Genomic DNA, 26850 nt, shown 5'->3' on the forward strand with positions numbered 1-26850 from the left:
AACATCTGAACAAGGAAAACAGGAAAAATAAAAATTGAGTATAATGTAGTGTAAGGAATGTTTCAATTGCTGAGACAATCTAACAAATTGTTTATTTATATCTCACAAGGAGACATCATCAACACTAGATTACCTACCATCTCAGCTTTTTTTTAAGTGTGCAAATACACTATTTTTATATTTAAAAACCCCTCAGCATTAAAAGTAACTTGTCCATCTCCAAATCCTTTCTGTGGTAAATTTGCTCAAAAAAGTCCTGAAATATAAGAAGTGTCCACGACACTTGTGTGAAGTACAAATAGAAAATACTGTGGATTCTGGAAATCTGAAATAAAAGCAGAAAATGCTGGAAATATTCGGCAGGTCTGGCAGCATCTGTGGAGAGAGTAATGGAGTTCATGTTTCAGATCAATGATCTTTCACCAGAACTGGAAAAAGTTAGAGATGTAACACAGATTTAAAGCAAGTACAGAGAGAGAGAGAGAGAGAGCAAAGGGGAGGAAAAGAGCAAAAAGGGAAGGTCTGTGACAAAAACCAGAAAGTGCTGGAAATACTCAGCAGGTCAGACAGCATCTGTGGAGAGAGAAGCAGAGTTAACGTTTCAGGTCTGTAACAGTTGGAAGGAAGGAGAGATTAAATGACAAAAGAGATGATGGTGTAAGGCAAAAGGGGATGATAATTGAACAAGATGCAAAAGATGTGGTTAGAGGACATATTACTGGGAAAGTGCTGAATCGTTACCAACAGCTGCCATCCAAAAACAAACAAAAAATATAGGGACAGAGGTTATGATGTGAAATTGTAAAATTCAGTGTTAAGTATAGGGGCTGTAAAGTGTGTAATGAAGAGCTGTTCCTCGAGTTAACGTGGTACAGTGTAGGAGGCGAGGGCTGGGAAGTCAGTGGGAGTGGAGCAAAGAATTAAAATGACAGGCGACTGGATTGAGCGGAGGGGGTTCAACAACGCGGCTCATCCAATCTGCATTTAATCTCCCCGATGCAGAGGAGACCGCATTGTGAGCAGATAGTTTTCACTGTGGATTGACACTGCATTTGTGATGTAAATGCAGCCTGAATCTGGAGTCGGGATCTGACCTTTTTGGAATGAGGTGGAATGAAAGCCATGCAAAGCCCAGACTGCTGTCCATCATTGCCAAACATCAAACTGAAAGCTTTAAGCGAGTATTTCAATTCTTACGATTTCACGAGTTAGCACTAAATCGTACCATTTAGAGAGAGATAGAAAATCCAGTTACGTGAAGGAAATACGTATACAAAATACCAGCAATCTCTAATGTATTTCAAGGTCATGCAGATTGAGTGTGAGGAGCAAGAGGATGTGGTAATATGTGCAAATAGGGCAGCAAATATTTTTCCCATTTAGCATTGTGTAAACACACAATGTTTATGTCATTTTCCTATGACCAAGTGAGATACGTAGAGCTGGTCTTTGGTTGTCTCCTCCCCCCACTCTGTGAAACCGAAACTGCCTTGTTTAAAAAGGAAAGAGCTGAGGAGGAGGGGTTGATGGTGATGTTCCTCCCCTTCCTTTTAAACCAAAAGAAAAATGAGTTACATTGAGAGGTAGATTTGATGCCAGTGAAACCATTTTCTTGCGGAGTTGCGAGCCGTCTAGTTGAATGTCCAGTGTCGGATCAACAGGAGCTGGGCGAATATGAGCGAATGTGGGCTGTGTCTGAGGTCTGAACAAACCAAACAAACTGGGAAGCTATTTAAAGACGACGGAATCGCTGCACATCAGAACTGCCTGGTAGGTGGAGAATTACAACGGGCATTGGTGCCTTTTAGGTGCTTTGGGCATTTTGCTTTATTTGCGAGAGAACCTTGTCTCCACTGTATTTTGCTCAATGTGGGATTTTTTTTTTGTGTCGTGATTTTTTTCTTTATCCTCCATTCTTTTCCTATCACTTTATTTTAACTTCGTCTGTGAGCTGCAACAAGAAGTTGCTTTCTCAGTTCCTGGAATAGACACACTGAGGGTCCGAGTCAATTACACAAGGTTGAGATTTTAACGTATTTCGTCTGGCAGGAGAATATCGAGGAGGTCGACTTACTCGCTTCCTCTCTGCTGGTATTTTAACTCGGGATTTCCGCTGGACGCCTGCCTAAATCGGGTAGATACTTAACGAACCCTTGCAAATCGGGGTCCTATATGATATATAGGATACCTGAGGAAATTTTAACAGCCTGCTGGGCAGAGCGTTAGTAAAACCTGGCGGGGGCAAGAGGAAGGACCCTGAAATGGTGAATTATATTATGGAACTAGATGTGCTCCCCTGAGTACCACTTCCATCCAGGGCTGCATTGCCCATAACCGTACACTCACTCCCTAAAACCTTTCTGTTGGCTGAATCCGTCTCTGATCATAGCATGAAGCTTGCCAAATGTATGATAAGCAAGCTGGGTCCTCAATGGAGTTCATGTTAGTTACAGAATTAAGTTAATAGTATTGCTGACCCATAAATCAGAAGATCAAAATGTAGAATCGGTTTGGATGGAGATAAGAAATAGGAAAGAAGTCACTGGTGAGAGTAATTTATAGCCCCCCTAATAGTAGCTACACTGTAGGACAGAATATAAATCAAGAAATGATGGGGTTTGTAGAAAAGGTACTGCAATAATTGTGGGCGATTTTAATATTCATATAGATTGGACTAATCAAATTGGTAAAAGTAGTCTGGAGGACGTGTTCATAGAGTATACTAGGGACAGTTTCTTAGAACAATACAGTTCTGGAACCAACCTGGGAACAGGCTATTTTAGAGATGGTAAAGTGTAATAAGACAGGATTAATAAATGACCTCATAGTAAAGGCTGCTCTAGACAAGAGTGATCATAACCTGATAGAATTTCACATTCAGTTTGAGGGTGAGAAGTTTGGGTCTGAAACTAGAGCCTTAAACTTAGATATAGACAATTACAAGGGTATGAAGACTGGAGTTGGCTGAAGTAGATTTGGAAAACAAGTTAGAAGGGAAGACAAGAAATGCTGGAAATACTTAGCAAGTCTGGCAGCATCTGTGGAGAGAGAAGCAGAGTTAATGTTTCAGGTCAGTTCTGAAGAAGGGTCACAGACCTGAAACGTTAACTCTGCTTCTCTCTCCACAGATGCAGCCAGACCTGCTGAGTATTTCCAGCATTTCTTGTTTTTATTTCAGATTTCCAGCATCTGCAGTATTTTGCTTTTATATTAGAAGGGAAGATGGTAAATAAGCAGTGGCAGACATTTAAGGAAATATTTCAAACTCTCAACAAAGATATATTCCATTGAGAAGGAAAGACTCTATGAGGAGAATGCACCATTGCTAACTAAGGAAGTTAAGGATGGTATCAAATTGAAAGACAAGACATACAATTCTGCAAAGATTAGTGGTAGGCCAGAAGATTGGGAAAATTTTAGAAACCAGCAGAGGATGAATAAAAAGAAATAGAGGGAGAAATTAAAATATGAGAGTAAATTAGCAAGAAATATAAAAATAGACAGTTAAAGCTTCTACAGATATATAAAAAGGAAGAGAGTAGCTAAAGTATGTGTAGGTCCCTCAGAGGATGAGACTGGGGAGTTAATAATGGGAAACAAGGAAATGGCAGAGACTTTGAACAAGTATTTTGTCTCTGTCTTCATAGTAGAAGACTAAAAACATCCCAAGAATAGCAGAAAATCAAGAAGCAAAAGGGTGGGAGGAACTTAAAACAATCACTATCATGAGAAAAAAAGTACGAGAAAAACTAGTGGAATGAAAGGCTGACAAGTCCCCTGGACCTGATGACCTGCATCCAAGGGTCTTAAAAGAAGTGGTTGCAGAGATAGTGGATGCAATGGTTGTAATCTTCCAAAATTCCCTAGATTCTGGAAAGGTCCCAGTGGATTGGAAAGCTGAAAATGTAATACCTCTACTCAAGAGGGGTGGGGGATGGTGGTGGGGGATGCGCAACAGAAAGCAGGCAACCAAAGGCCAGTTAGCCTAGCATTTGTCATTGAGAAAAGGCTAGAATCTGTTATTAAGGAAGTAGTAGCAGGATATTTAGAAAATCATCATAAAACCATGTTGACTTTGCCTGATTGTATGAAAGGAAAATTGTGTTTGACAAATTTATTAGAGTTCTTTGAGGATGTAACAAGCAGTGTGGATAAAGGGAAACCAATAGATGTAGTGTATTTGGATTTCCAAAAGGCATTCGATAAGGTGCCGCATAAAAGGTTACTACCCAAGATAAGAGCTCATGGTGTTGGGGGTAATATTTTATTTTTATTTAATTTAGAGATACAGCACTGAAACAGGCCCTTCGGCCCACTGAGTCTGTGCCGACCATCAACCACCCATTTATACTAATCCTACATTAGTCTCATTACCCTCTCACATCCCCACCTTCCCTCAATTCCCCTACCACCTACCTATACTAGGGGCAATTTATAATGGCCAATTTACCTATCAACCTGCAATTCTTTGGCTGTGGGAGGAAACCGGACCACCCGGCGAAAACCCACACGGTCACAGGGAGAACTTGCAAACTCCGCACAGGCAGTACCCAGAATCGAACCTGGGTCGCTGGAGCTGTGAGGCTGCGATGCTAGCCACTGTGCCGCCCTATGTATCCGCCCTAATATATTAGCATGTATTGAGGATTGGCTAACTAACAGAAAACAGAGTTGGAATAAATGGGCCATTTTCTGGTTGACAAGCTCACTGGTGGAGTGCCACAGGGATCAGTGCTCATGCCTCAACTATTTACAATCTATATTAATGACTTGGATGAAGGGACCAAGTATATTGTAGTCAAATTTACAGATGATACTTAGATAGGTAGGAAAGCAAGTTGTGAGGAGGACACAAAATATTTGCTAAGAGATGTAGATAGGTTAAGTGAATGGACAAAAATTTGACAGATGGAGTATAATGTGGGAAAATGTGAGGCTGTTCACTTTGGTAGGAAGAATAGAAAAGCAGAATATTATTTACATGTAGAGAGTGCAAAATGCTGTGGTACAGAGGTCTGTGTGTCCTTGTACATGAATGGCAAAAAGTTAGTATGCAGGTACAGCAAGTAATGAAGAAGGTAAATAGCATGTTGGCATTTATTGCAAGGTAAAAATAACAAAGTCTTGCCACAACTGTACAGGGCATTGGTGAGACCACACCTATAGTACCGCATACAGTTTTGGTTTCCTTACTTAAGGAGGGTTATATTTGCATTGGAAGCAGTTCAGAAACTGTTCCCTTGGCTGATTCCTGGGATGAAGGGGTTGACTTATGAGGAAAGGTTGAACAGGTTGGGCCTATATTCATTGGAGTTTAGAAGAATGAGTGGTGATCTATTGAAACGTATAATATTCTGAGGAGATTTGACAGGGTAGATGCTGAGAGGATGTTTCCCCTCATGTGGGAATCTAGAGCTGGGGGCCCAGTTTCAAAATAAGGGGTCTCCCTTTTAAGATGGAGGAATTTATCTTTGAAATTCTCTTGCCCAGAGAGCAGTGGAAGCTGGGTCATTGAATATATTCAAGGCTGAGTTAGATTTTTGATCTACAAGGGTTATGGGGAACAGGCAAGAAAGTGGAATTAAGGCTACAATCAGATCAGCCGTGATCATATTGAATGGTGGAGCAGGCTCGAGGGGCTGAATGGCCTACTCTTGCTCCTATTTCTTATGTTCTTATTATGTTGGTATATGAATCCTGAATTGTTATTTTTTCAAGCATAAACCAATACCTCCTCCACTGTCTTTAAATTATCAGACTGCTTGTCTGGCATCCAGTACGGGATGAGCAGACATTTCCTCCAAATAAATATTGGGAAGACTGAAGCCACTGTTTTCAGTTGCCACTACAAACTCCATTCCCAAGCCACCGATTCGATCCCCCTCCTTGCTAACTGTACGAAGGTGAACTCGGCTGTTCTCAACCTTGGTGTCATATTTCATCCAGAGATGTGCTTCTGACTACATATCCACGTTACCACTAATACCGCCTATTTCCACCTGACTCAGCTGCCGCTCATCTGCTGCTGAAACCCTCATTCATGCCTTTGTTACCTCCAGACTTGACTATTCTACTACACACCTGGCCAGCCCCCCACCTTCCACCCTCTGTAGACTAGAGGTCATCCAAAACTCTGCTGCCTGTGTCCAAACTTCCACCAGGTCCCATTCCCGTGTCCTTGCAGACCCGCATTGGCTTCCGGTTAAGCAAGACTTTGATTTTAAAATTCTCATCCTTGATTTTAAAATTCTCATCCTTGTTTTCAAATCCCTCCGTGGTCTTGCCGCTCCCTATGTCTGTAATCTCCTCCTGCCCCACAACTTTCTCAAATATCTGTGCTCTTCCAATTCTGGCCTCTTGATCATCCCCGATTTTAATCGTTCCACTGTTGGTGGCTGTGCCTTCAGCAACCTAGGCCCTAAGCTCTGGAATTCCCTCCCTAAATTCCTCTGCCTTTCTACCTTTCTTTACACCTTTAAAAAGCTCCTGAATACCTACCTCTTTGACCAAGCTTTTGTATGTGGTTTAGTGTCAAATTTTGCTTTATAATGCTCACGTGAAGTGCCTTGGGACATTTTATTAAACTGTATAAATATAGGTTGTTCTTATTGACAGTTGATTACTGTATCTGCAAATGCTTTACAAAACTTTTTAAAAATCCTATTCTCACCACATTGCTATGCATCTTCAGTTTAAGGTTACAATGACAGTGATTGGGATGATAGCCGGACAAGGGTGAATAATATTTAATTTTATAAGTTTCCTTTTGTTTTATGATTTCATTATTTATTAGTTGTGCCCCTCTTTAAAAAAAAAAGGGGATTCTTTCGTTTGACGGAAGACCCCAAGGTCTGCTTATTGATTTATTAGAATAAGCAACAAAAAAGATCTGATGCAACCTGCAGCTACAGTAATGCATGTTGCATTCTGAGCATTGCATGTGGTCATTGCCCTTTTAAGAATTACAAAGATGATGGGGGAGGAATGGAAACAAAGCCCGGTGGAGCTGGTCTCACCTTCTTTTGAGTGACTGTTGCTGATTGGTCAGTGCAGACACCAGTCGAGGAATCATTGTACCGGAATGTCGGCGATGTGCAAGCTTGACTTCCAGTGGGAGAGCAAGACTGATAGATCATGAAATTTAATCAGCTCTTCACTTGGTCAGTCGCTGCTCATCCTCCCTAACCTTAGTTTTATTTATTTGTTTTAATTCCCCGGTGGAGTGGGAGGGCATGGCGAGGGGAGAGACTCCCGGTTACCAATTTCCATTCCTGACTGGTGGCGGAGAGAGAAAAGCACCGGACAGGATGCTGAATATGGAAAAAAAATCCTGATATTTGAGGGTAATTTTATTTAAAAATTGAAGCTCTCACGATAAATTTGCAAAAGGTGGCATGTCTGAGACAGCAAAATGATAACACCAGCACCCATGAGCACACGCACATTAACATGTATAGAAACACACACAAAACGTGCCATACTGCAGAAAATTCTCTGATAATCAATCCTCTTAACCTTTCTGTTCCGGCTCCATACTGGGTCCCTTGCTTTTCGTGGTATATATTAACAATTTGGACGTAAATGTAGGGGGCATGATCAAGAAGTTTGCAGATGACGCAAAGACTGGGCGTGTGGTAGATAGCGAGGAGGATATTGATTTGGTCAGATGGGCAGAATAGTGGCAAATGGAATTCAACCCAGAGAAGTGTGGGGATCCACAGATCCCTGAAGGTAGCAGGACAGCTCGATAAGATGGTTTAAGAAGGCATTTAGAATCCTTTATTTATTAGCCGAGATATAGAACATAAGAGCAGGGAGGTTATGCTAGAACTGTATAAACCATTGGTTAGGCCACAACTTGAGTACTATGTGCAGTTCTGGTCACCTCATTACAGAAAGGATGTAATTGAATTAGAGAGGGTACAGAGGAGATTTACGAGGATGTTGCCAGGACTGGAAAAATGCAGCTCTGAGGAAAGATTGGATCAGCTGGGGTGGTTCTCCTTGGAACAGAGACGGCTGAGGGGAGATCTGATTGAAATGTACAAAACTGTGAGGGGCCTGGATAGAGTGGTGGTGAAGGGCCAATTCATCTTAACAGAGAGGTCACTGACTAGGGAGCATAGATTTAAAGTGATTGGTAGAAAGATTAGAGGGGAGATGAGGAAAAACTTTTTCACCCAGAGGGTGGTGATGATCTGGAACTCACTGCCTGAAAGGGTAGTTCAGGCAGAAACCCTCAACTCATTCAAAAGGAGTCTGGATATGCACCTCAAGTGCCGTAAGCTGGAGGGCTACGGACCAAATGCTGGAAGGTGGGATTAGAATAGGTGGATCGTTTTTCGGCTGGCACAGTCACGATGGGCCAAGTGGCCTTTTTCTGTGCCTTAAACTTTCTATGATTCTATTCTTCCCCACTTGTAGAGATGCGGTATACATAAACAGATACCTTTTAATATTTTATTCTAAGTAAGTAACTTGATTTTGTTTCTGTCAGGGCTGGCATTATAATCCTGGCCTGTTGAGTCTGTCTCTCTCCAAGGACCCTTAATGATTACCCTGGGGTCATGGGACGGAAATAAATCCTTCCAACCTATGAGTTCCACAGTGTGAAATGGGTTTTCCCTCTAGATGTCACCTTGGAGCACTGGTAAAAGAGGTCAGAATGCTTGGTAAGGCCAGGGGGTTGGCAGAGTGGGCTGGGTGGAGGATGTGGGAACCAGGAAGATGGTCTGAGAGACCCAGCTCAGTATTGATGTACAAAATCTCAACATGCTCTTTATCCACCCCCAGCCCCTCACCCCACACACACACCACTTTGTTTCCTGAATCACCTCCCCACTCAACTTCTGAACACTCATCTAACTCTCTTCACTCCAGTATTCGCTGATATCATATGTGGTTTCATTTGCTCATGCACCATTCCCCACACCTTCAAAACCACTGTCATCGCCCCACTCCTCAAAGAAACAGCTTTGGCCCCTCCATCTGTTTCAGCCACCATCCCATTTCTTATCTCCTTTTCCTCAGGGCCTTGTATCTGTTGTTACAGTTCAACTCAGTGGCTCTTTCAATGTCCCCTTTTCAAATCCCTACCATCTGCACAACCCCGGGTGCACCACCCTGATCTCCTCAGTCTTGGTTGTTCGTGAGTTCCTCTCTGACTGCAGTGGTGGCACGTCCATGCTGCTGCCCTTTGTCAACCATTCCATCCTTTTGCATTGCCTCTTTTCTGTGCTCCAGCTCTGGGGGATCTTTCACACCCAGATCTACCCCTACTTGTCCGAATCGAGCTGGAACATAACCAGCAATGACTTCTGCCCCTGGCCCTGCACAAATACCTCTAAATACATTCAGGATGTCTTTAATGGGTTCATTACCTTTAGTAAGCATAACATACTTATTTCTAATATCTGTCAGATTGGCAAAGCTTTTGTTATTAGTCTGTGAATTGTACCTCTATTTCAGGCACCAATTAAAGAGTTAATTTTGCCCAGATAACATTTGTTGCCGAAATTTCCTCCATCTATTCAAACAGCTTTCAAAATCATTCTCATGCTGTTTCGAAGGTCTTGCTTTAACTTGTAACGGAGAGGAAATGTTACATTGATAGCTCTGTATTGAAACATTCGAAAGGAATGTGTTTACGTCTGATTGCTGCACATTTTTCATCTCTCACTGTTTTTTATTATGCTGTTGTTAGCTGATCTCAGCCAGGACAGCAATGAAATCACTATCAATGGCTTCAGCTGACCAATAGAGGGGAGGGTGAAATCGAACCAGATTCTTACCTGCACGTATGGCGGTTGATTAGGATTGGGTTTCGCTATTTTGCACTCCATGGTTGAATAGTCTACAGACATTCAGCATCTGTATTCGCTAATGAAGCATGGCCACTGGGGGAGTGAGATGCCTGAGAGTAACCTGCATCATGGAACTACACCCAGCTTTCGAAGGGATGAGAAAACTGAGGTAAAAGCTAGAGTACCCAAGATACATTCACATTCTTTTTCTCTCCTTTTTTCAGCTTTTTTCTTCAAATCTTGTGAATCAGAATTCCCAAGATTTTGATGATTTTGGTGGATTTCTTATCAAAGATATCAAACAAGAAATTAAAAGAGGAAGCAAGTTGGTAAGATTTCAGTAATTATGCGTGTATTTATAAATGAAACTAACATTGTAACCCTAAAGCCATCTGTGCTAAATGCATTGTATATGTCAGAACTTGTCATCTATAGTGATAGATATGATCTGATTTTTGAGATTTGCATATAGAAAAGGAGCAGAGAATATCTTGATTGAAAAGAAAGGCTTATATTCGTTGCTACGCAAGGATTTCAAACATTGTATTTCACCTCTTCATTCAGTAATGCTTCATATTAGGACAGAGAAAGTCACCAGCCAAAAGGATAGATCAGAGGTGTCCAACCTTTACATGTAGGTGGGGAGGAACATTCCAATTTTTGTCTTACATAGGGGGCCACGGAGACAATTTGAGAAAGATAAAGACATTAAGAATTTATCTTACTGTTAATCAAAACAACAACAAATGTGCATTTTTGTAAAGAAGCTTTAAATGAGAAGACTAATTTATTGACTTACTTTCTTTTCACTATGTTGGACACTGTGAGATACCTGGCATTTTTGTTTGCTTGCACAAGTAGTCAATGTCTGCCCACCCACCTGTAGCAATGCGGAGTATTCTGATAGATACCCATCTGTCAGGAGTGATCTTGATCGCTCTCTCTTCCTCCTCCCACTCGCTTTCTGTCTCTGTGTTCCCCCCGTCATCTCCCCCATATTGTTCTGTCCCCTGTGTCATTCCGCCACTCCCCCGCCATTCCCACCCTTTCTCTCTGCCCCCCATCTCTCTCTCTATATCCCCATTTCTCTCTGTCTCCGCCCCTATCTCTCCCCCTCTCTGACCATTGCTGGAACAGTGGTTTCCGAACTTTGGACAGATTCAGGATTTTCTGGCGAGTTTCGTTTTTTTTAAAAATGCCCATGGGAAAACTCCAAATCTGTTCAAAGATTGGAAGTTGCTGTTCCTGCTCTCAGTTGTGAATATGGAAAGGTGTGTTAATGAGCATTAGATAAAGATTTGAGCTTAGAAATTCAATTCAGCTGTGAAACAGACAGTGCGATTTTTTTTTTTTTAAAAAAGCCACTCTGGTCAGAAAAAAGAAGCCAGTGGAAAATTTCTCATCCCTGAAATTACAGGTCTTGAACCTTGGCAAGGATGAGGAATGGCCGGGTACAGTTTACATCCGCAGGCCGGATGGAAACTTTTGGCAGGCCAGATCCTGGTCTGTGGGCCCTGTGTTGGATAGATGTAGGGATCTTTTCCTTTTGAAATATAAGGATTGGACCCAACCATGGATGCCTTATAGCCCCAAATTTAATGTAGCGAAAGTTAAGTTGATCCTGTGACAGATTCCCCATGTGTCTATGCTGTTCATTCTTTGCATGCAAAAGGGTCTTAAAGGTTTATCTTTGATTAAACCTTACGGTGAGCAATAGGTCTTAGATAAATGAAATTATCATCAAACTGACTTTATTTGTACATATCAAAGTCTGTTTACCAGCAAAGCATTTATACAACCTTACCTGAGGAGTTGCGCTTAAAACCTTGGGGTAATTGGATCCCTGGTCTTGGGAGTGGTCAATGTATCACTCATCACCCTCTGTCTTCGATCTCACCTGATCCTTATACTCCTATCTTACTATCCACACATTTTAGTTAGAAAGGGACAGTCTGAACCTCTTTTCATGTGTACATCATAACCCCTATTTCAGAGGGTAGGCGAAAACTTTCTGGACAATTGTTCCATCCAATCTGCTGAAATTGAGATATCTGCCTGATGTTTGTTCCACCATGGCCTTAAATCTGCTCACTCAGTTTTCTCTTGTGAATGCAATTATTGTCTAATAATTGTCCATTCTATTGTCTGCTAACAATCGGTGCCTGGGCTAGTTTACCTCCTTATTGATTAAATCAATCCCAGATTCCTTCAATGACTAAAATCAGTCCCAGATTCCTTCAGTGCTGTTCAGCTGCTTAGACAGTGTCTTATGTGCTTTCACCATAGTTTTGTCAAACACCCATTCTTAAAGTTGTTACTGTTTTTCTGAACGTTAGATTTTGCTGCCTTTTTGACTTTGCATTCTTACTGTTTCTGCAGCGTAAAAGTCATTAGTCGTTTACCTTTTGCAATCCTCAAAGTCCATAAGTCTGACCATAGCAAAACCACCTGGGCCTTCCTTTGTTTCCAGGTGTTAGCAGTTGCATCTTGAATTTACATTTTTAGAGCCCCTGGCTCCCTGTTTACGATCGGAGAGTCTGGGGAGAGTGAAACTCACGTCCTTCAGGTGCTACAACCATGCACCCTGCTTTCAAAAGGGTCTTTGATCTGGGTTTCTTCTGTTCATGGTAACCAAGATCCCTGTCTTGTCTCTGGGCAGAACTGGTGTGAGGTCACATGTCTCCTCCAAATCCATTTTGCACTACATTAAAGATCACAGTTTTTAAAACATAACCATACTACAAAGTCCGGCGCTCATGAGTCAATCAGCTGCTGTGTTTAATACATTACAAGTGACTCTACTGAAGTACTTAATTGGCTGTAGAATGCTTTGGAATGGCTTAAAGTCATGAAAGGCACGACATAGGATATGCGGCATAGAAACAGTCCATTTGGCCCATCCAGTCGATGCTGGGGTTCATGCTCTGTGCTATATAAAAGCAAGTTCTTTCTTTCACTTTGACTATTGCTCATCAAACTCCACTTTGTTCTTGTTTCAGAAGTGCTCTTTATGCAGGAAGAAGGGGGCTACTGTTGGATGTGAAGTGAAAAGCTGCAGAAAATCCTATCACTTTCCATGTGCCATAGATGACAAGGCAGGAGTGATTGAAAACGAAGACCTGGGTATTTACAGGTTGCTGTTCAATAATTTTTTTTGTAACATCTGAAAATGATGTTATTATTCTTTAACTGAACATAATTTGGACAGAAATCAGTGAGATGCAAATCATTTTATTTTCAGGTTGGTTCATGAACCAAATGTTGTGATAAAATGTTCAATTGCAATAGGATCCCATGGCAACTTGCTTTTATGATTCTAAACTCTCATTGGTCCAACTGTAGTCCTGTAGTGAGTCAGTAATTTTACCCACAGACATGTTCAGAGTACAAGACCTCTGTATACTTTGCACCATTACCTTGTAAAACAGTGACATTGACTATGAAAGTGGAGAATAAATTCTCCCCTGACCCTGCCAAATGCAGTAATGGAATGTGCAAGCTTTTACTCCTCTCTTTAAAAATCTTGCTCTGTTACGACCGACCACTCCAGTCAAAGCCCCCAAACAAAATATACGATTCTGATTGTGGTGGGAGAAACGCACTGTTAGTTAAATCCCATCGCTCCACAGATCGCCTAACATAACATTTTAAACTTTCCAAATTAAAGAAAGACCCAGCCAAATTGTACCATCTATTAACCCCCGAATGAGACTAACCAAACCAGGTGTCTTTCAATCAATAAATTAACTGTTTAATTAGAAGAACTAAATTCTTAAACACTATGAAGATATAAACATTTAAAATAGAAAAAATGAGAGTCCTTGCAAATTTACAGTCCAATGTTGCTTGAAGTCCTCACAGCCGTCTGATGGAGAAAAAGGTTCTTCCACAGTAGAACAGTCCATAGTCTAATTCCAGCAGTGATGCTTTTCTTCTCCAGCGATGGATTTCAACAATTAACAACTTGCAAACACTTTCAATAGAATAAATCTGACTTTAGAGTTTTGAGGGATAAAAGATTATCGCTGTCTAACTTCCCTTCCTTCAGTTCAAATTATCAGCGATCTCTGTTTTGGCTTGACTTTTTAAAAGAATTTTGAGAGATAATAATTAAACAGACTAAAATTCTCTTCCTTCAGTTTAAATGGCTGAGAGCTCTTTTTTCAGGTGCTAATACCATAGCTGTCTGTCTGTCTGTTGTGTGTTCAGTTAGAACAAACTGTCTTCAACTAAAAAGCCAGTTCAAAATTGAATTGTAACAAATGTATCGCATGGTGCCAATCCCAGTGGCTGTATCCATGGTAATGAGAATGCACCCCTCAAATAGCAGTCTCCAAATGGTTGTATCCAACAGCAACTGAAAATGCATTTTCTCTAACTCCCGAGGCTTGCTGATTCTTAAAATAGTATTGATCCTTTGCCAGCCTTAAAGGCAAACCGCATATTCCCCAGAGGAAAAAAAAACTACAGGACCATGACATCTCCCAGACTTCTCTCCCCCAGTAGGAAAGATGATAATACCTGTAAGGACCTCATCCCAACCCCATTGTTCTCTCTTGGAAAACTTATAACCAGTGATCTTTGTTAACTTGTGAAGACTCAGCAGGTCATTCAGTATCAGTGGAGAGAACTGAGCCTTAAAACTTTCAGAGGAAGGACTGGTATTGACAACATGGTTCACCTGCATCATTGATAGCATCACAATGACTCTTGACACCACAGCTGGCCCTGCATCACACTGTTTACAATGTGAGATTCTGGGGTAGGGGTGTACAACTCTAATAACTGAGCATTTATTTGGTGCCTGTTGTCAATAGCTAAAGTATCGGTGCTGTCCTTTTGTCAACAGTGGAAACCACTATTCACAATGTTGTCGACTTTCGACACAGCCAAATCCGAATGTCAAGTTATGCAGGAAAGCCAAGCACCAGATGGATTCCTACTAAGTTTTCCAAAGTTGCATTACCTGACTCAGTCACTGTGGCTGAAGGTGAATAGTTGCTTGGTGTTGTGCTGTGACTGAGAAATGACTTTGCCTAAGATTTAGGATCCCTAAATACAGTTATGCGTATGATCACACTATTGCTACAGAAAAAAAACTTGAACTTATATAGCACATTTAGTGAAGAAAAACATCCCAAGCTAATTCATAAGGTAAGAGGGAATTCAAAACAGTGAGCAGGGATTGTGAAAAGGATTGGGGAGGTGATAAAAGGCAAAGTCAAAGAATTAGGTTAATGAGGCGTCTTCAAAAGGAGAGGACAATTGTAGCAAGGGAGAGAGATTTTGGCAGAGAATTCCAGCCAACAGGGGCATGAAGGCTTGAAGTTTGTGGAACCAATGGTGTGATGGAAATGGGATAGGGGTGAACACTCCGTATTCCAGAGTGAGAAGAGCATAAGCCACGAGCTGCAAATTAGGTCTGGAGGAAGTTGTAGAGGTGTAGTGGAGTAGACCATGTAACATTATTTACAGGTTAGGTTAAAAATTTCGAAGTAAATGAATTGAAACCAATACAGAATATGAAGGATCCCAACCTATGCATGTTCTATAGATCTGTCTCTTTCAGTAGAAGTTGGGTTCCAGGCTGGACAAACTGACCATAAAAGAGCGGGAGAGAGGAGGACCCAGAGACCGGAGGCACTGGCCATTAAAGAGCAGGAGAGAGGAGGACCCAGAGACTGGAGGCAGCGGCCATTAAAGAGCGGGAGAGAGAAGGACCCAGAGACCGGAGGCACCGGCCATTAAAGAGCGGGAGAGAGGAGGACCCAGAGACCAGTGGCAGCGGCCATTAAAGAGCGGGAGAGAGGAGGACCCAGAGACCGGAGGAAGCGGCCATTAAAGAGCGGGAGAGAGGAGGACCCAGAGACCAGTGGCAGCGGCCATTAAAGAGCGGGAGAGAGAAGGACCCAGAGACCGGAGGCACTGACCATAAAAGAGCGGGAGAGAGGAGGACCCAGAGACCGGAGGCACTGACCATAAAAGAGCGGGAGAGAGGAGGACCCAGAGACCGGAGGCACTGGCCATTAAAGAGCAGGAGAGAGGAGGACCCAGAGACCGGAGGCACCGGCCATTAAAGAGCGGGAGAGAGGAGGACCCAGAGACCAGTGGCAGCGGCCATTAAAGAGCGGGAGAGAGGAGGACCCAGAGACCGGAGGCAGCGGCCATTAAAGAGCGGGAGAGAGGAGGACCCAGAGACCAGTGGCAGCGGCCATTAAAGAGTGGGAGAGAGGAGGATCCAGACGACAGAATTCCAAGTGTTGTCAGGATTCAAAAAGTGGCATGGGTGCAGGGAAGCAGCTGATGGGTAAGTAGGTTCAGGTGAGTTTCTCTACTTTTTCTACTACTGCATTAGCTTCAAAAGTAAAGGTGAGGACTTTAGATTGTAGTGGGTAGTATTTGGAGTAGAACAAGGTCCCCATCCTAATTAGTATTTTTTAATTAAAGGGAGTAACTAAGTAATCTAAGAGTCATGGCAGGAGAGCTCACACCTGTGATATGCTCCTCCTGCGCTATGTGGGAAATCAGGGACGCTTCCAGTGTCCCTGATGACCATGTGTGCAGGAAGTGTATCCATCTGCAGCTACTGGCTACCTGCATTATGGAGCTGGAGTTGTGGGTGGATTCACTGTGGAGCATCTGCGTGGCTGAGATTGTCATGGATAGCACATTTAGTGAGGTGATCACACTGCAGGCAAATGCTGCAAAGGCAGAAAGGGGATGGGCGACCATCAGGCAGAGTAGAGGAAGGCAGGTTGTGCAGGAGTCCCCTGTGGCCATGCCCCTCTCTAACAGATATACCGCTTTGGATATTGTTGGGGAGATGGCTCAGGGGAAAGCAGCAAGAGCCAAGTTCATGGCACCATGGGTGGCTCTGCTGCACAGGAGGGGAGGAAGAGTGGCAGGGCTATAGTGATAGGGGATTCAATCGTAAGGGGAACAGACAGGCGTTTCTGCAGCCGCAAAAGAGACTCCAGGATGGTATGTTGCCTCCCTGGTGCTAGGGTCAAGGATGTCTGAGCAACTGCAGGGCATTCTGAGTGGGGGGTGGGGGGGGTGTGGGGAGGGCGAGCAGTCAGTTGTCATGGTACGTATCAGTGCCAACGACATAGGTTTAAAAAAAAAAGGGATGAGGTCCTACAAGCTGAATATAGGGAGTTAGGACGTTAATTAAAAAGTAGGACCTCAAAGGTAGTAATCTCAGAATTACTACCAGTGCCACGTGCTGCGAGAGCAGAAATGGCAGGATATATCAGATGAATACGTGGCTGGAGAACTGGTGTAGAGGGGAGGGATTCAGATTCCTGGGACATTGGGACCAGTTCTGGGGAAGGTGGGACCAGCACAAGGTGGACAGGTTGCCTTTCCTTGCGGGGGGGGGGGGGGGGTGTTTGCCAGTGCTGTCGGGGAGGGTTTAAACTAGAAAGGCAGGGGGATGGGAATCTGAGCAGCGAGACAGAGGAGGGGGAAACAAGGATATAAATGAAAGACAGAAAGATAAGAAGCAAAAGTGGAAGGCAGAGAAAACAAGGGCGAGAAACAAGTGGGGCCCTATTGCAAAATAAAGTGAAGATGGCTAACAATGTTAAAAAGACAAGTCTAAAGGCATTGTGTCTTAATGCACGGAGTATTTTCAATATGGTAGATAAATTAACAGTGCAAATAGATATAAACGGTTATGATATAGTTGTGATTACAGAGACATGGCTGCAGGGTGACCTAGGATGGGAACTGAACATCCAGGGGTATTCAATATTTAGAAGGCTTCGTTTGCTGACAACACTAAGTGGCACTGCAGTGGCACATGCGCAAATGTACCATGTGCCACTAAAACGTCACAGTCTGCGACTGCAGGCAGCTGCCATGGACTAAAGATGGCGCTGCTCAAATAATCACATGAAGGCAACCTAACCTAAACACATGGCAGCACACAATGGCCGGAGGGAGAGAGCGAGCAAGTGGGCCGGGGACTGGGGGGAGCGGAGCAGGCCAGGGATGGGGGGAGGGGGGGGAGCGGAGCGGCTGGAGAGAGCAGTGAGGGGGGAGAGCAGAGCGGCCGGAGAGAGGGGGGAGAGCAGAGCGGCCGGAGAGAGGGGGGAGGGAGGAGGAGTGCATGCGCCATAAACTTGCAACAGCAAAAGACATACCGGCCGGTCCCCGCACCCGGCGACACCAAGGTCTTCGGCTGCTCGCTCCCCGCGGCTCTCTACGGCCTTTCCCTTCTGGCCCCCGCCATCCAGCCGCTCCCTCCAGCTGCAGACCCTCCATCCAGCCACTCCCTCTAGCCCAAGATCCTCCATCCAGCTGCTCTCTCCTCTACATCTCAACTGTACCGCAGGCATTCCAGCTGTTGGTCCCTGTCTTTTGCATCCCCCTCTTCAGGCAGTTCTGAATTTAACTCCCTCCCACTGCACCCCCACCCCCCCTCTGCCCCCGAAGGACCACAGCACAGTTGAATATCTGAAGTGCAGTTGCAAAGTTGGGAAAAATATCATCAAAAACCTCAACAATTATGTGTTTAATTATTGAGAAATGTTATTAAGTACATGAAGCATTCGATGCACTGCTGTGCATGGATACACGAGTGTTGTGTCGCCAGCATTCCTGTAAAACAGACAGGCCGAGTCTCTGCTATGCAGAACTAAAGAGATTGTTCCTGGAGAGCCTTGTGGTGAATAAACGCTTGGCTCTCTATTCCACTACTGTATTGTCCATGTGAAGAAGGCAAAGCCACAAGAGTCTGAGCTCAGTCTATTCTTGGTGAATGTTCCCCAAACGCATCCCAATGTGCATTCCCAATTCATCCATAAATGCAAGGTTCCTTTCCACATCGTGACAAGCTCCGCAGCATGATCCAGTTGCCTCCGTTGCTTGAATGCTGACCTTAAGTCTCAAGGATTGTTTTCTCGAGGGCATGTTTTCCATGAAAAGAAATAAGGAAAGAACATCAGTGTCAGAGCTTCCCTCCCTCCAATGAAATTACTGTTGAGCATGCTTTATGCTCTGCAGTAAAGGCATGTACTGATAACACCGCCAATGAATCACTTAGTACCCACCTCAGCTGTAGGAGTCAGGATGATGTAACTGGCCCTATCTCGTGATGGTTCAATGCTGCTCTCAGGGAAAACATGAATGATGTGAGGGTGCTGGAAAAAAAAGCACATTTTTTTTTGTACTATGAACATAAAGCAGGCCATTTAGCCCAGCTGTTCCCTGCTAGCGGTTATGCTACTCCTGCACCTTCCCATCCGCTCCCATTTAGTCCTGCTTACTACTATCAGCATCGCCTTCCATTTCTTTCGCTCTTATCTACCTTTGCCTTAAAGCAACATTGAGGATGGAGAACGGTGTGGCTGCACTCCCACCTCACCAGCTGTCTTTTTTTAGTTTTAGAGATACAGCACTAACAGGCCCTTCGGCCCACCGAGTCTGTGCCGACCATCAACCACCCATTTATACTCATCTTACACTAATCCCATATTCCTACCACATCCCCACCTGTTCCTATATTTCCCTACCACCTACCTATACTAGGGGCAATTTATAATGGCCAATTTACCTACCAACCTGCAAGTCTTTTGGTTTGTGGGAGGAGACCGGAGCACCCGGAGAAAACCCACGCAGACACACGGAGAACTTGCAAACTCCATACAGGCAGTACCCAGAATTGAACCCGGGTCGCTGGAGCTGTGAGGCTGCGGTGCTAACCACTGCGCCACTGTGCAAGAGCATTCACATTTGTGCTACCACTGGACACAGCATGCTTGTTTCTTTTAGTGCTCAGTCTCTTCTTGCTGAATGTTCCCCAAGTGCTTGACCCCTTTGGACGCCCTCTCTGCTTGACAGGCAGCAGCTGGCAATTGCAGAGTGTCACAAGGCTCTGCGTGGTTGTTTCAAAGGCGGATGGGGAAGCAGGGTGCTGTGTGTCCATGTGCACTGCTCTGATGGGTGCAGGAACAGGTGGCTGTGTGTCCATGTGCACTGCTCTGATGGGTGCAGGAACAGGTGGCTGTGTGTCCATGTGCACTGCTCTGATGGGTGCAGGAACAGGTGGCTGTGTGTCCATGTGCACTGCTCTGATGGGTGCAGGAACAGGTGGCTGAATATCAGTGTCTATCGGTACGGTGATTGGCTCTGCCAGTGTGACTGAACAGCAAGGAGAGGGTCCCGCAGGTGGGGGAAGTGGAGCTGTGAACAGGCAGGTGTATGTATGGTCCATCAGCACTTTAGGCCGGGGCTGAAACGTTCAGGATCCATGGATTGTGACACGCGACTGATATCCAGCTCGTGGCCACCTCCATCCGAAGGTGCCTCCGGGCAATTGTTGGGCAAATTAATTGGCTCCATCTCATCGGCCAGTCCTTGCTGCCAGCAGAGAGTCTGTTGCCGCAGCCAGTCCAGTCTCCTCATGAATGCTGCCGTTCCACTCTGCAGAACGGCCTGTTGTAGATGATACAATTGATCTGAAAGCAAGCGGTATTTTTCATTGTAGCTGAGGGGCCTTGGCTGTTCCTCTGTAATCACAATGGCAGCAGCCATGCCTGTCCTCGTGGGTGTCTGAGATGCACGCCAGCGGCAGTTGGGGGCAAGCCTCAAGACAGACCCAGATGCCTCTGCACAACAATAGCATGTTTGCAGGGCAACAAAGTCTGAATGGAGAAGATGCAGCTGCAGGTAGCCTGGCCATCATGTATCTGCAGTGTGTACTGTTTGGCACCAGAAATCACAGTCACTGTGCCTTTGTCCTGCTGCTTGACATTTACTCAATGAATGTGGCTATGATCCTGATGCATCAGCTTCATAGCGTGACTGGTGAATCCTGTGTAAACTGATTGTAGATCTGCTGGTGCCTCTGCGATGCGCTTGAAAAAGGCTCCCTGCAGGAATGTGGAATAGAAGCGCTCCCGATCCAGGACACTATTGTGGAAGATCAGCGCTGAGATGCATTCCTTCATGGATGAGGAGGAGTGGAGCAGGTGCTTTATCTTGCCATTCTCTGACTCAATGCGATTGTTGGTGTTGTTCCCAAACGTTAGGACTTTACCGCGTGAACATGATGCCCACATCTCCTTCTGTGGAATCCAGTTTGTAAGTCGGTAGTCCTGCAGGGGTGGGTAGAGATGTCCAATCCTTTCTACACAACTTGTGATCTTCTCCTCCAAAGGTGCATGAACCATTTCCTTGCAGATCATAAACAACTGATCCCTCAGTTCACCATTCAGTGGGTAGCTGCTGATCTTCCTCCTCATGCTCTGCATCACATGGAACTGACAGAGGAGAACCGTTGCAGCTGGGAGATGCTTCCTGATCGCATTGATCTCATTAATGTCTTTATCCACAATGGCTGATCTCACGCGGCAGGCGCTGGATCCCATGAAATCGACAAAAACACCCACAATCTCGTCCAGCATCTGAGCCGTCTCATTCCTCACCATGGCATAGAACCCAGCCCTGCCCCTATCAGCATTGTCCTGCACCATCACCTGGTACAGAGGGTCGCCGCATTTGTTCACTTTGTACGTTCTGTCCATGAACAGCAGTTCAGGAAAGACCTGCAGGTGGGCCTTCATGGCTGGTGTCATGAAGGCAATATAGAGGATGTTGCTTCCCTGCAGACCAACCCGCACCGTGGCCCTGTCCTGCTGAAACTTCTCCAGCGTATCACACAGTGCATCCATGTTGTCATCCCCTGTTTTGAACCGGGACTTTACATTTCTAATGTCACTAAGGGTCACGGTCTTGTTGAACGAATGCTCGATATAATCCTTCAGCTGTTTGTTCCCAGCCTGCAGCTTGACCAACTCTTCTACCTTCTGCCTTTCATCCTGGTTCAGTTGTCGTCTCCTTGCATAGAAGCGTAAACATGCTGGATCCAAAACATGACCGGTATGTACAAGATGGTAGGAGCTGACACACAGTTTGTTCTTGCTCGTATTGAATTTCACACTGATGAAGACCTCACAGCCCAGGACTAGATACCTGAAAAGTTACACAGACATTCAATAAGCACGCCCAAGTTCCTCGTGCCCTCACCAAAACATCAGCCATCCCCAGGTGTGTTGTTGGCAGTAGTTTACATGTGCACCATGACGAGGTCCCAAAAGCTGGTGCGCACCTGTTTCACAGTGCAGAGGAGGTTGCACAGAGGTGGTCGACCAGCCATTGCTCCATCCAGGAAATCACAACGAAGGCAGTCTGTAGACACTTAAACTGACCCTAGGAGAGGAGGGGGCCATACGCGTGGCTTTGTGGGCACAGGATCTCACTGATGAGATGTATTGATACTGCAAATCTAATCTTGATTCAATGCGGGTCAAGGAACAGCGTTACAGGACTAACACGCTACACAAGTGGAAATATAATGACCGCAGCACCTACCTCTGATTCGGTCTCACCCAAGTAGAACGGATGCGTGGCTGCCCATAATGTACACAGCACAGCCTCACCGAGGCATACTTAAAGCAGCTGGGAATTTCGATTCACCATCTCTTGTTCTCCCTCTCAAGTGTATGGGTGCTCACTTTATTAAATAGACTCCCCGTTGCCTGTAAGCACAACAGCAAAGTGCATTTAAACAGTATTGTTAACACAATAAAACATAACAAGGCACATCACAGGATGTGCTTGCAGACCATGCTACCAGCTGAAACATCTCCAGTTTACTGCTGAAGTCGTCATAACTCTCGAAGGTGGCAAGGAACTGCTCTGTGGAATCTACTGAAGTAGCCATCATCGATGTTTGCAGTTCAGGAAGGCTATTAAGGGACCACACGGGAAACATGAGATGAGATAAGAAATACAGAAGGCGCTCCATAGAAACTTTACAGAAATGAAAGTGACTGTTTAGATGGAAAGCTGTTAGCTGGACTGGAGCACATGTAGTGCCTGCACATAGCCCCAGACAATGGAAAGGATTTTAGTGCAGTGCACTGGACTGGAGCACATGCAGTGCCCCAGACAATGGAAATGTTTTCAGAACAACTTACAACAGCAGAGCAACTTACTTTGGAGCAATCTCCTCTTTCTAATAAAAATGAAGCAGACTGAAATCTCCAAAACGACTAAATAATTGTGATAAAATGCCAGAAAATGCCTGACGAAACCTCTCCTCCTTCCACTTCCAGAAACTCATGCCGAAGCTTGACGCATGCGTGAATATCCGAAGGTGAAGGTAAAGCGCATGCGCAGAGGCTGACCAGGCGTGTTGCCCGAAGATGCACACGTCACGCGATGATGTCATCGGTGCATGCGCTAACCAGTCCTGGCAAGTCGGAACGTAGCGCACGTGCAGAGAGCAGGAGCCAGTCTGCGCATGTGCGCACCTTGGCGCAGCCTGATGACGTCAGTGGCTGTCTGTGTTGTCAGGAATCACTTTGTATTTAGAAAGGACAGGCAGAAAGGGAAAGGAGGAAATCAATACAATAGTGAGGAAGGGTATTGGCTTGGAAAATCATGATGTGGAATCTGTATGGGTGGAGCTAAGAAACACCAAGGGCCAGAAAACATTGGTGGGGGTGTCTATTGGCCCCCAAACAGTAGTGGAGATGTAAGGGATGGCATTAAACAGGAAATTAGAGATGCATGCAATAACGGTACAACTGTAATCATGGGTGACTTTAATCTACATATGGATTGGTCAAACCAAATGAGCAATAATACTGTGGAGGAGATTTCCTGGAGTGTATGCGTGATGGTTTTTAGACCAATACGTTGAGGAACCAACTAGAGAACGGGTTATCCTAGACTGGGTATTATGCAATGAGAAAGGACTAATTATCAATCTTGTTGTGCGGGGTTCCTTGGGCAGGAGCAACCATAACGTGATAGAATTCTTCATTAAGATGGAGAGTGAAGTAGTTGAATCTGAAACTAGGGTCCTGAATCTAAATAAAGGAAAATACGAAGGTCTGGGATGCGAGTTGGCTATGGTAGATTGGGGAACTTTACTAAAAGAGTTGACGGTGGATAGGCAATGGATAATATTTAAAGATTGTGTGCATGAATTACAACAATTATTCCTTCCTGTCTGGCACAAAAATAAAACCAGAAAGGTGGCTCAACCATGGCTTACAAAAGAAATTAGGGATTGCATTAGATCCAAAGAAGAGGCATATAAAATTGCCAGAAAAAGCAGCAAGTCTGAGGATTGGGAGCAGTTTAGAATTCAGCAAAGGAGGACAAAGAGGTTGACTAAGAAGGGGAAAATAGAGTAGGAGAGTAAACTTGTGGGGAACGTAAAAACTGACTGTAAAAGCTTCTATAAATATGTGAAGAAGAAAAGATTAATGAAGACAAGTGTTGGTCCCTTACAGTCAGAAACGGGGGAAATTATAATGGGGAACAAAGAAATGGCAGAACAATTAAACACATACTTTGGTTCTGTCTTCAAAGCAGGACACAAATAACCATCTAGAAATGTTAGGGAACCAAGGGTCTAATGAGAAGGAGGAACTGAAGGAAAACAGTTTTAGTAAAAAATAGTGGTAGGGAAATTAATGGGGTTAAAGGCTGATAAATCCCCAGGGCCTGATAATCCACATCCCAGGGTACTAAAGGAAGTGGCCCTGGAAATAGTGGATGCATTGGTGATCATCTTCCAAAATTCTATAGACTCTGAAGCAGTTTCTACAGATTGGAGGGTGGCAAATGTAACCCCACTATTTAAAAAAGAGGGAGAGAAAAAACAGGGAATTACAGACCAGTTAGCCTTACATTAGTAGTGGGGAAAATACTAGCGTCTATTATAAAGGATGTGGTAGCAGAACACCGGGAAAGCATAAATGGGATTGGACAAAGTCAGCATGGGATTACGAAAGGGAAATCATGCTTAACAATCTACTGGAGTTTTTTGAGGATGTAACTGGTAGAATAGATAAGGGAGAACCAGTGGATGTGGTGTATTTGGATTTTCAGAAGGCTTTTGATAAGGTCCCACTTAAGAGGTTTGTGTACAAAATTAAAGCACATGGGATTGGGGTAATATACTGGCATGGATTGAGAATTGGTTGACAAACAGGAAACAGAGAGTAGGAATAAATGGGTTTTTTTCCGCGTGGCAGGCAGTGACTAGTGGGGTACCACAGGGATCAGTACTTGGGCCCCAGCTATTCACAATATATATTAATGACTTGGGTGAGGGAACTAAATGTAACATTTCCAAGTTTGCAGACGACACAAAACTGGGGAGGAAAGTGAGCTGAGAGGGGGATGCAAAGAGACTCCAATGTGATTTGGACAAGTTGGGTGAGTGGGCAAATGCATGGCAGATGCTGTGTAATGTGGATAAATATGAGGTTATCCACTTTGGTTGTAAAAACAGAAAAGTAGATTATTATCTGAATGGTGATAGATTGGGAATAGGGGAGGTGCAACAAGACGTGGGTGTCCTTGTACACCAGTCGCTGAAAGCAAGCATTCAGGTGCAGCAAGCAGTTACGAAGGTGAATGGTATGTTGGCCTTCATTGCAAGAGGATTTGAGTACAGGAGCAAGGATGTCTTACTGCAGTTATACAGGGCCTTGGTGAGACCACATCTGGAGTATTGTGTGCAGTTTTGGTCTCCTTATCTGAGGAAGGAAGAGATTGGGTCGACTAGGCCTATATTCACTAGAGTTTAGAAGAATGAGAGGCATGGACACGATGGGCCGAAGGGCCTGTTTCTGTGCTGTATGACTCTATGACTATCTCATGGAAACCTGTAAAATTCTGACAGGACTAGACAGGCTAGATGCAGGGAGAATGTTCCCGATGGCTGGGGAGTCCAGAACCAGGGGTCACAGTCTCAGGATACTGGGTATGTCATTTAGAACCGAGATGAGGAGACATTTCTTCACTCAGAGGGTGGTGAACCTGTGGAATTCTCTACCACAGAAGGCAGTGGAGGCCAAGTCATTAAATATATTCAAGAAGGAGATAGATATATTTCTTACTTCCAAAGGGATGAAGGGATGTGGGGAGAAAGCGGGAAGAGGGTACTGAGTTAGACCATCAGCCATGGTCTTTTATGAATGGCGGAGCAGGCCCAAAGGGCCTACTCCTGCTCCTATTTTTCTATGTTTCTATGCCTATGTGAAGGAAATAAACTTCACACAAAGACATTATTCGGTTGCAACACAACACAGCACCAAGCAACTATTCATCATCTGCATCATTGCACAAATACAAAAGTACTCTCTAATTCTGGAAATACTTTCACTTAGGATAGTACATGAATGATTAATGTGTATCTTGGAGCCAGCACTAAAATTTGGAAATTCAGAGCTTGGGGTCAAGCAGCCACCAACATGGAGATGGTAAAATGGGAAATAATGCCTACGATTACAGAATCACAGAATTGTTACAGTCCAGAAGGAGGCCATTCAGCCCATCATGTCCACACTGGCTCTCTGAAAGAGCAATTCACTTAGTTCTATTCCCCTGCCGTCTCCCCGTAACCCTGTACATTCTTCCTTTTCATATAACAGTCTAATTCCCTTTTAAATGCTTCAATTGAACCTGTCTCCATCACACTCAGGCAGTGCAACCTCTACCATCTAGAAGGACAAGGGTAGCAGATGCATGGGAACACCACCACCTGCAAGTTCCCCTCCAAGCCGCACACCATCCTGACTTGGAACTATATCGCTGTTCCTTCACTGTTGCTGGGTCAAAATCCTGTAATTCCCTTCCTAACAGCACTGTTGATGTATCTACATCCCAATGACTGCAACGGTTCAAGAAGGCAGCTCACCACCACCTTCTCAAGGGCAATTAGGGATAGGCAATAAATGCTGGCCTGGCCAGCGACGCCCACATCCCATGAGCGAATAAAAAAAATGCTAGACCTTTACCTTTTGCTGCGTGAAAAAGTTTTTCCTCATGTCACTTTTGTTTTTCTTATGAAATACTTTAAATCTGTGCCCTCTCGTTCGCGATCCTTTCACGAGTGGGAACGGTTTCTCTCTATCTACTCTGTCCAGACCCCTCATGATTTTGAATACCTCTATCAAATCACCTCTCTTCTCCAAGGAAAACAGTCCTAACTTCTCCAGTCTATCTTCAAAACTGA

At 44.3% G+C, this 26850-nt stretch overlaps 1 protein-coding gene across 1 annotated transcript in view; it reads left to right on the top strand.

Annotated features, from left to right (window-relative positions):
* Window positions 1-26850, top strand: part of LOC137374157 (uncharacterized) — a 214612-nt gene that overhangs the window by 118082 nt on the left and 69680 nt on the right. The window contains exons 24-26 of the mRNA XM_068039937.1: window positions 1648-1770; window positions 10028-10132; window positions 12803-12936. Coding sequence (XP_067896038.1) covers window positions 1648-1770; window positions 10028-10132; window positions 12803-12936 — 362 coding nt within the window. The remainder of the gene's footprint in view (window positions 1-1647; window positions 1771-10027; window positions 10133-12802; window positions 12937-26850) is intronic.

The sequence above is a fragment of the Heterodontus francisci genome, chromosome 10 (genome assembly GCF_036365525.1).
Source record: "Heterodontus francisci isolate sHetFra1 chromosome 10, sHetFra1.hap1, whole genome shotgun sequence".
NCBI classification, from domain to species: Eukaryota; Metazoa; Chordata; class Chondrichthyes; order Heterodontiformes; family Heterodontidae; genus Heterodontus; species Heterodontus francisci.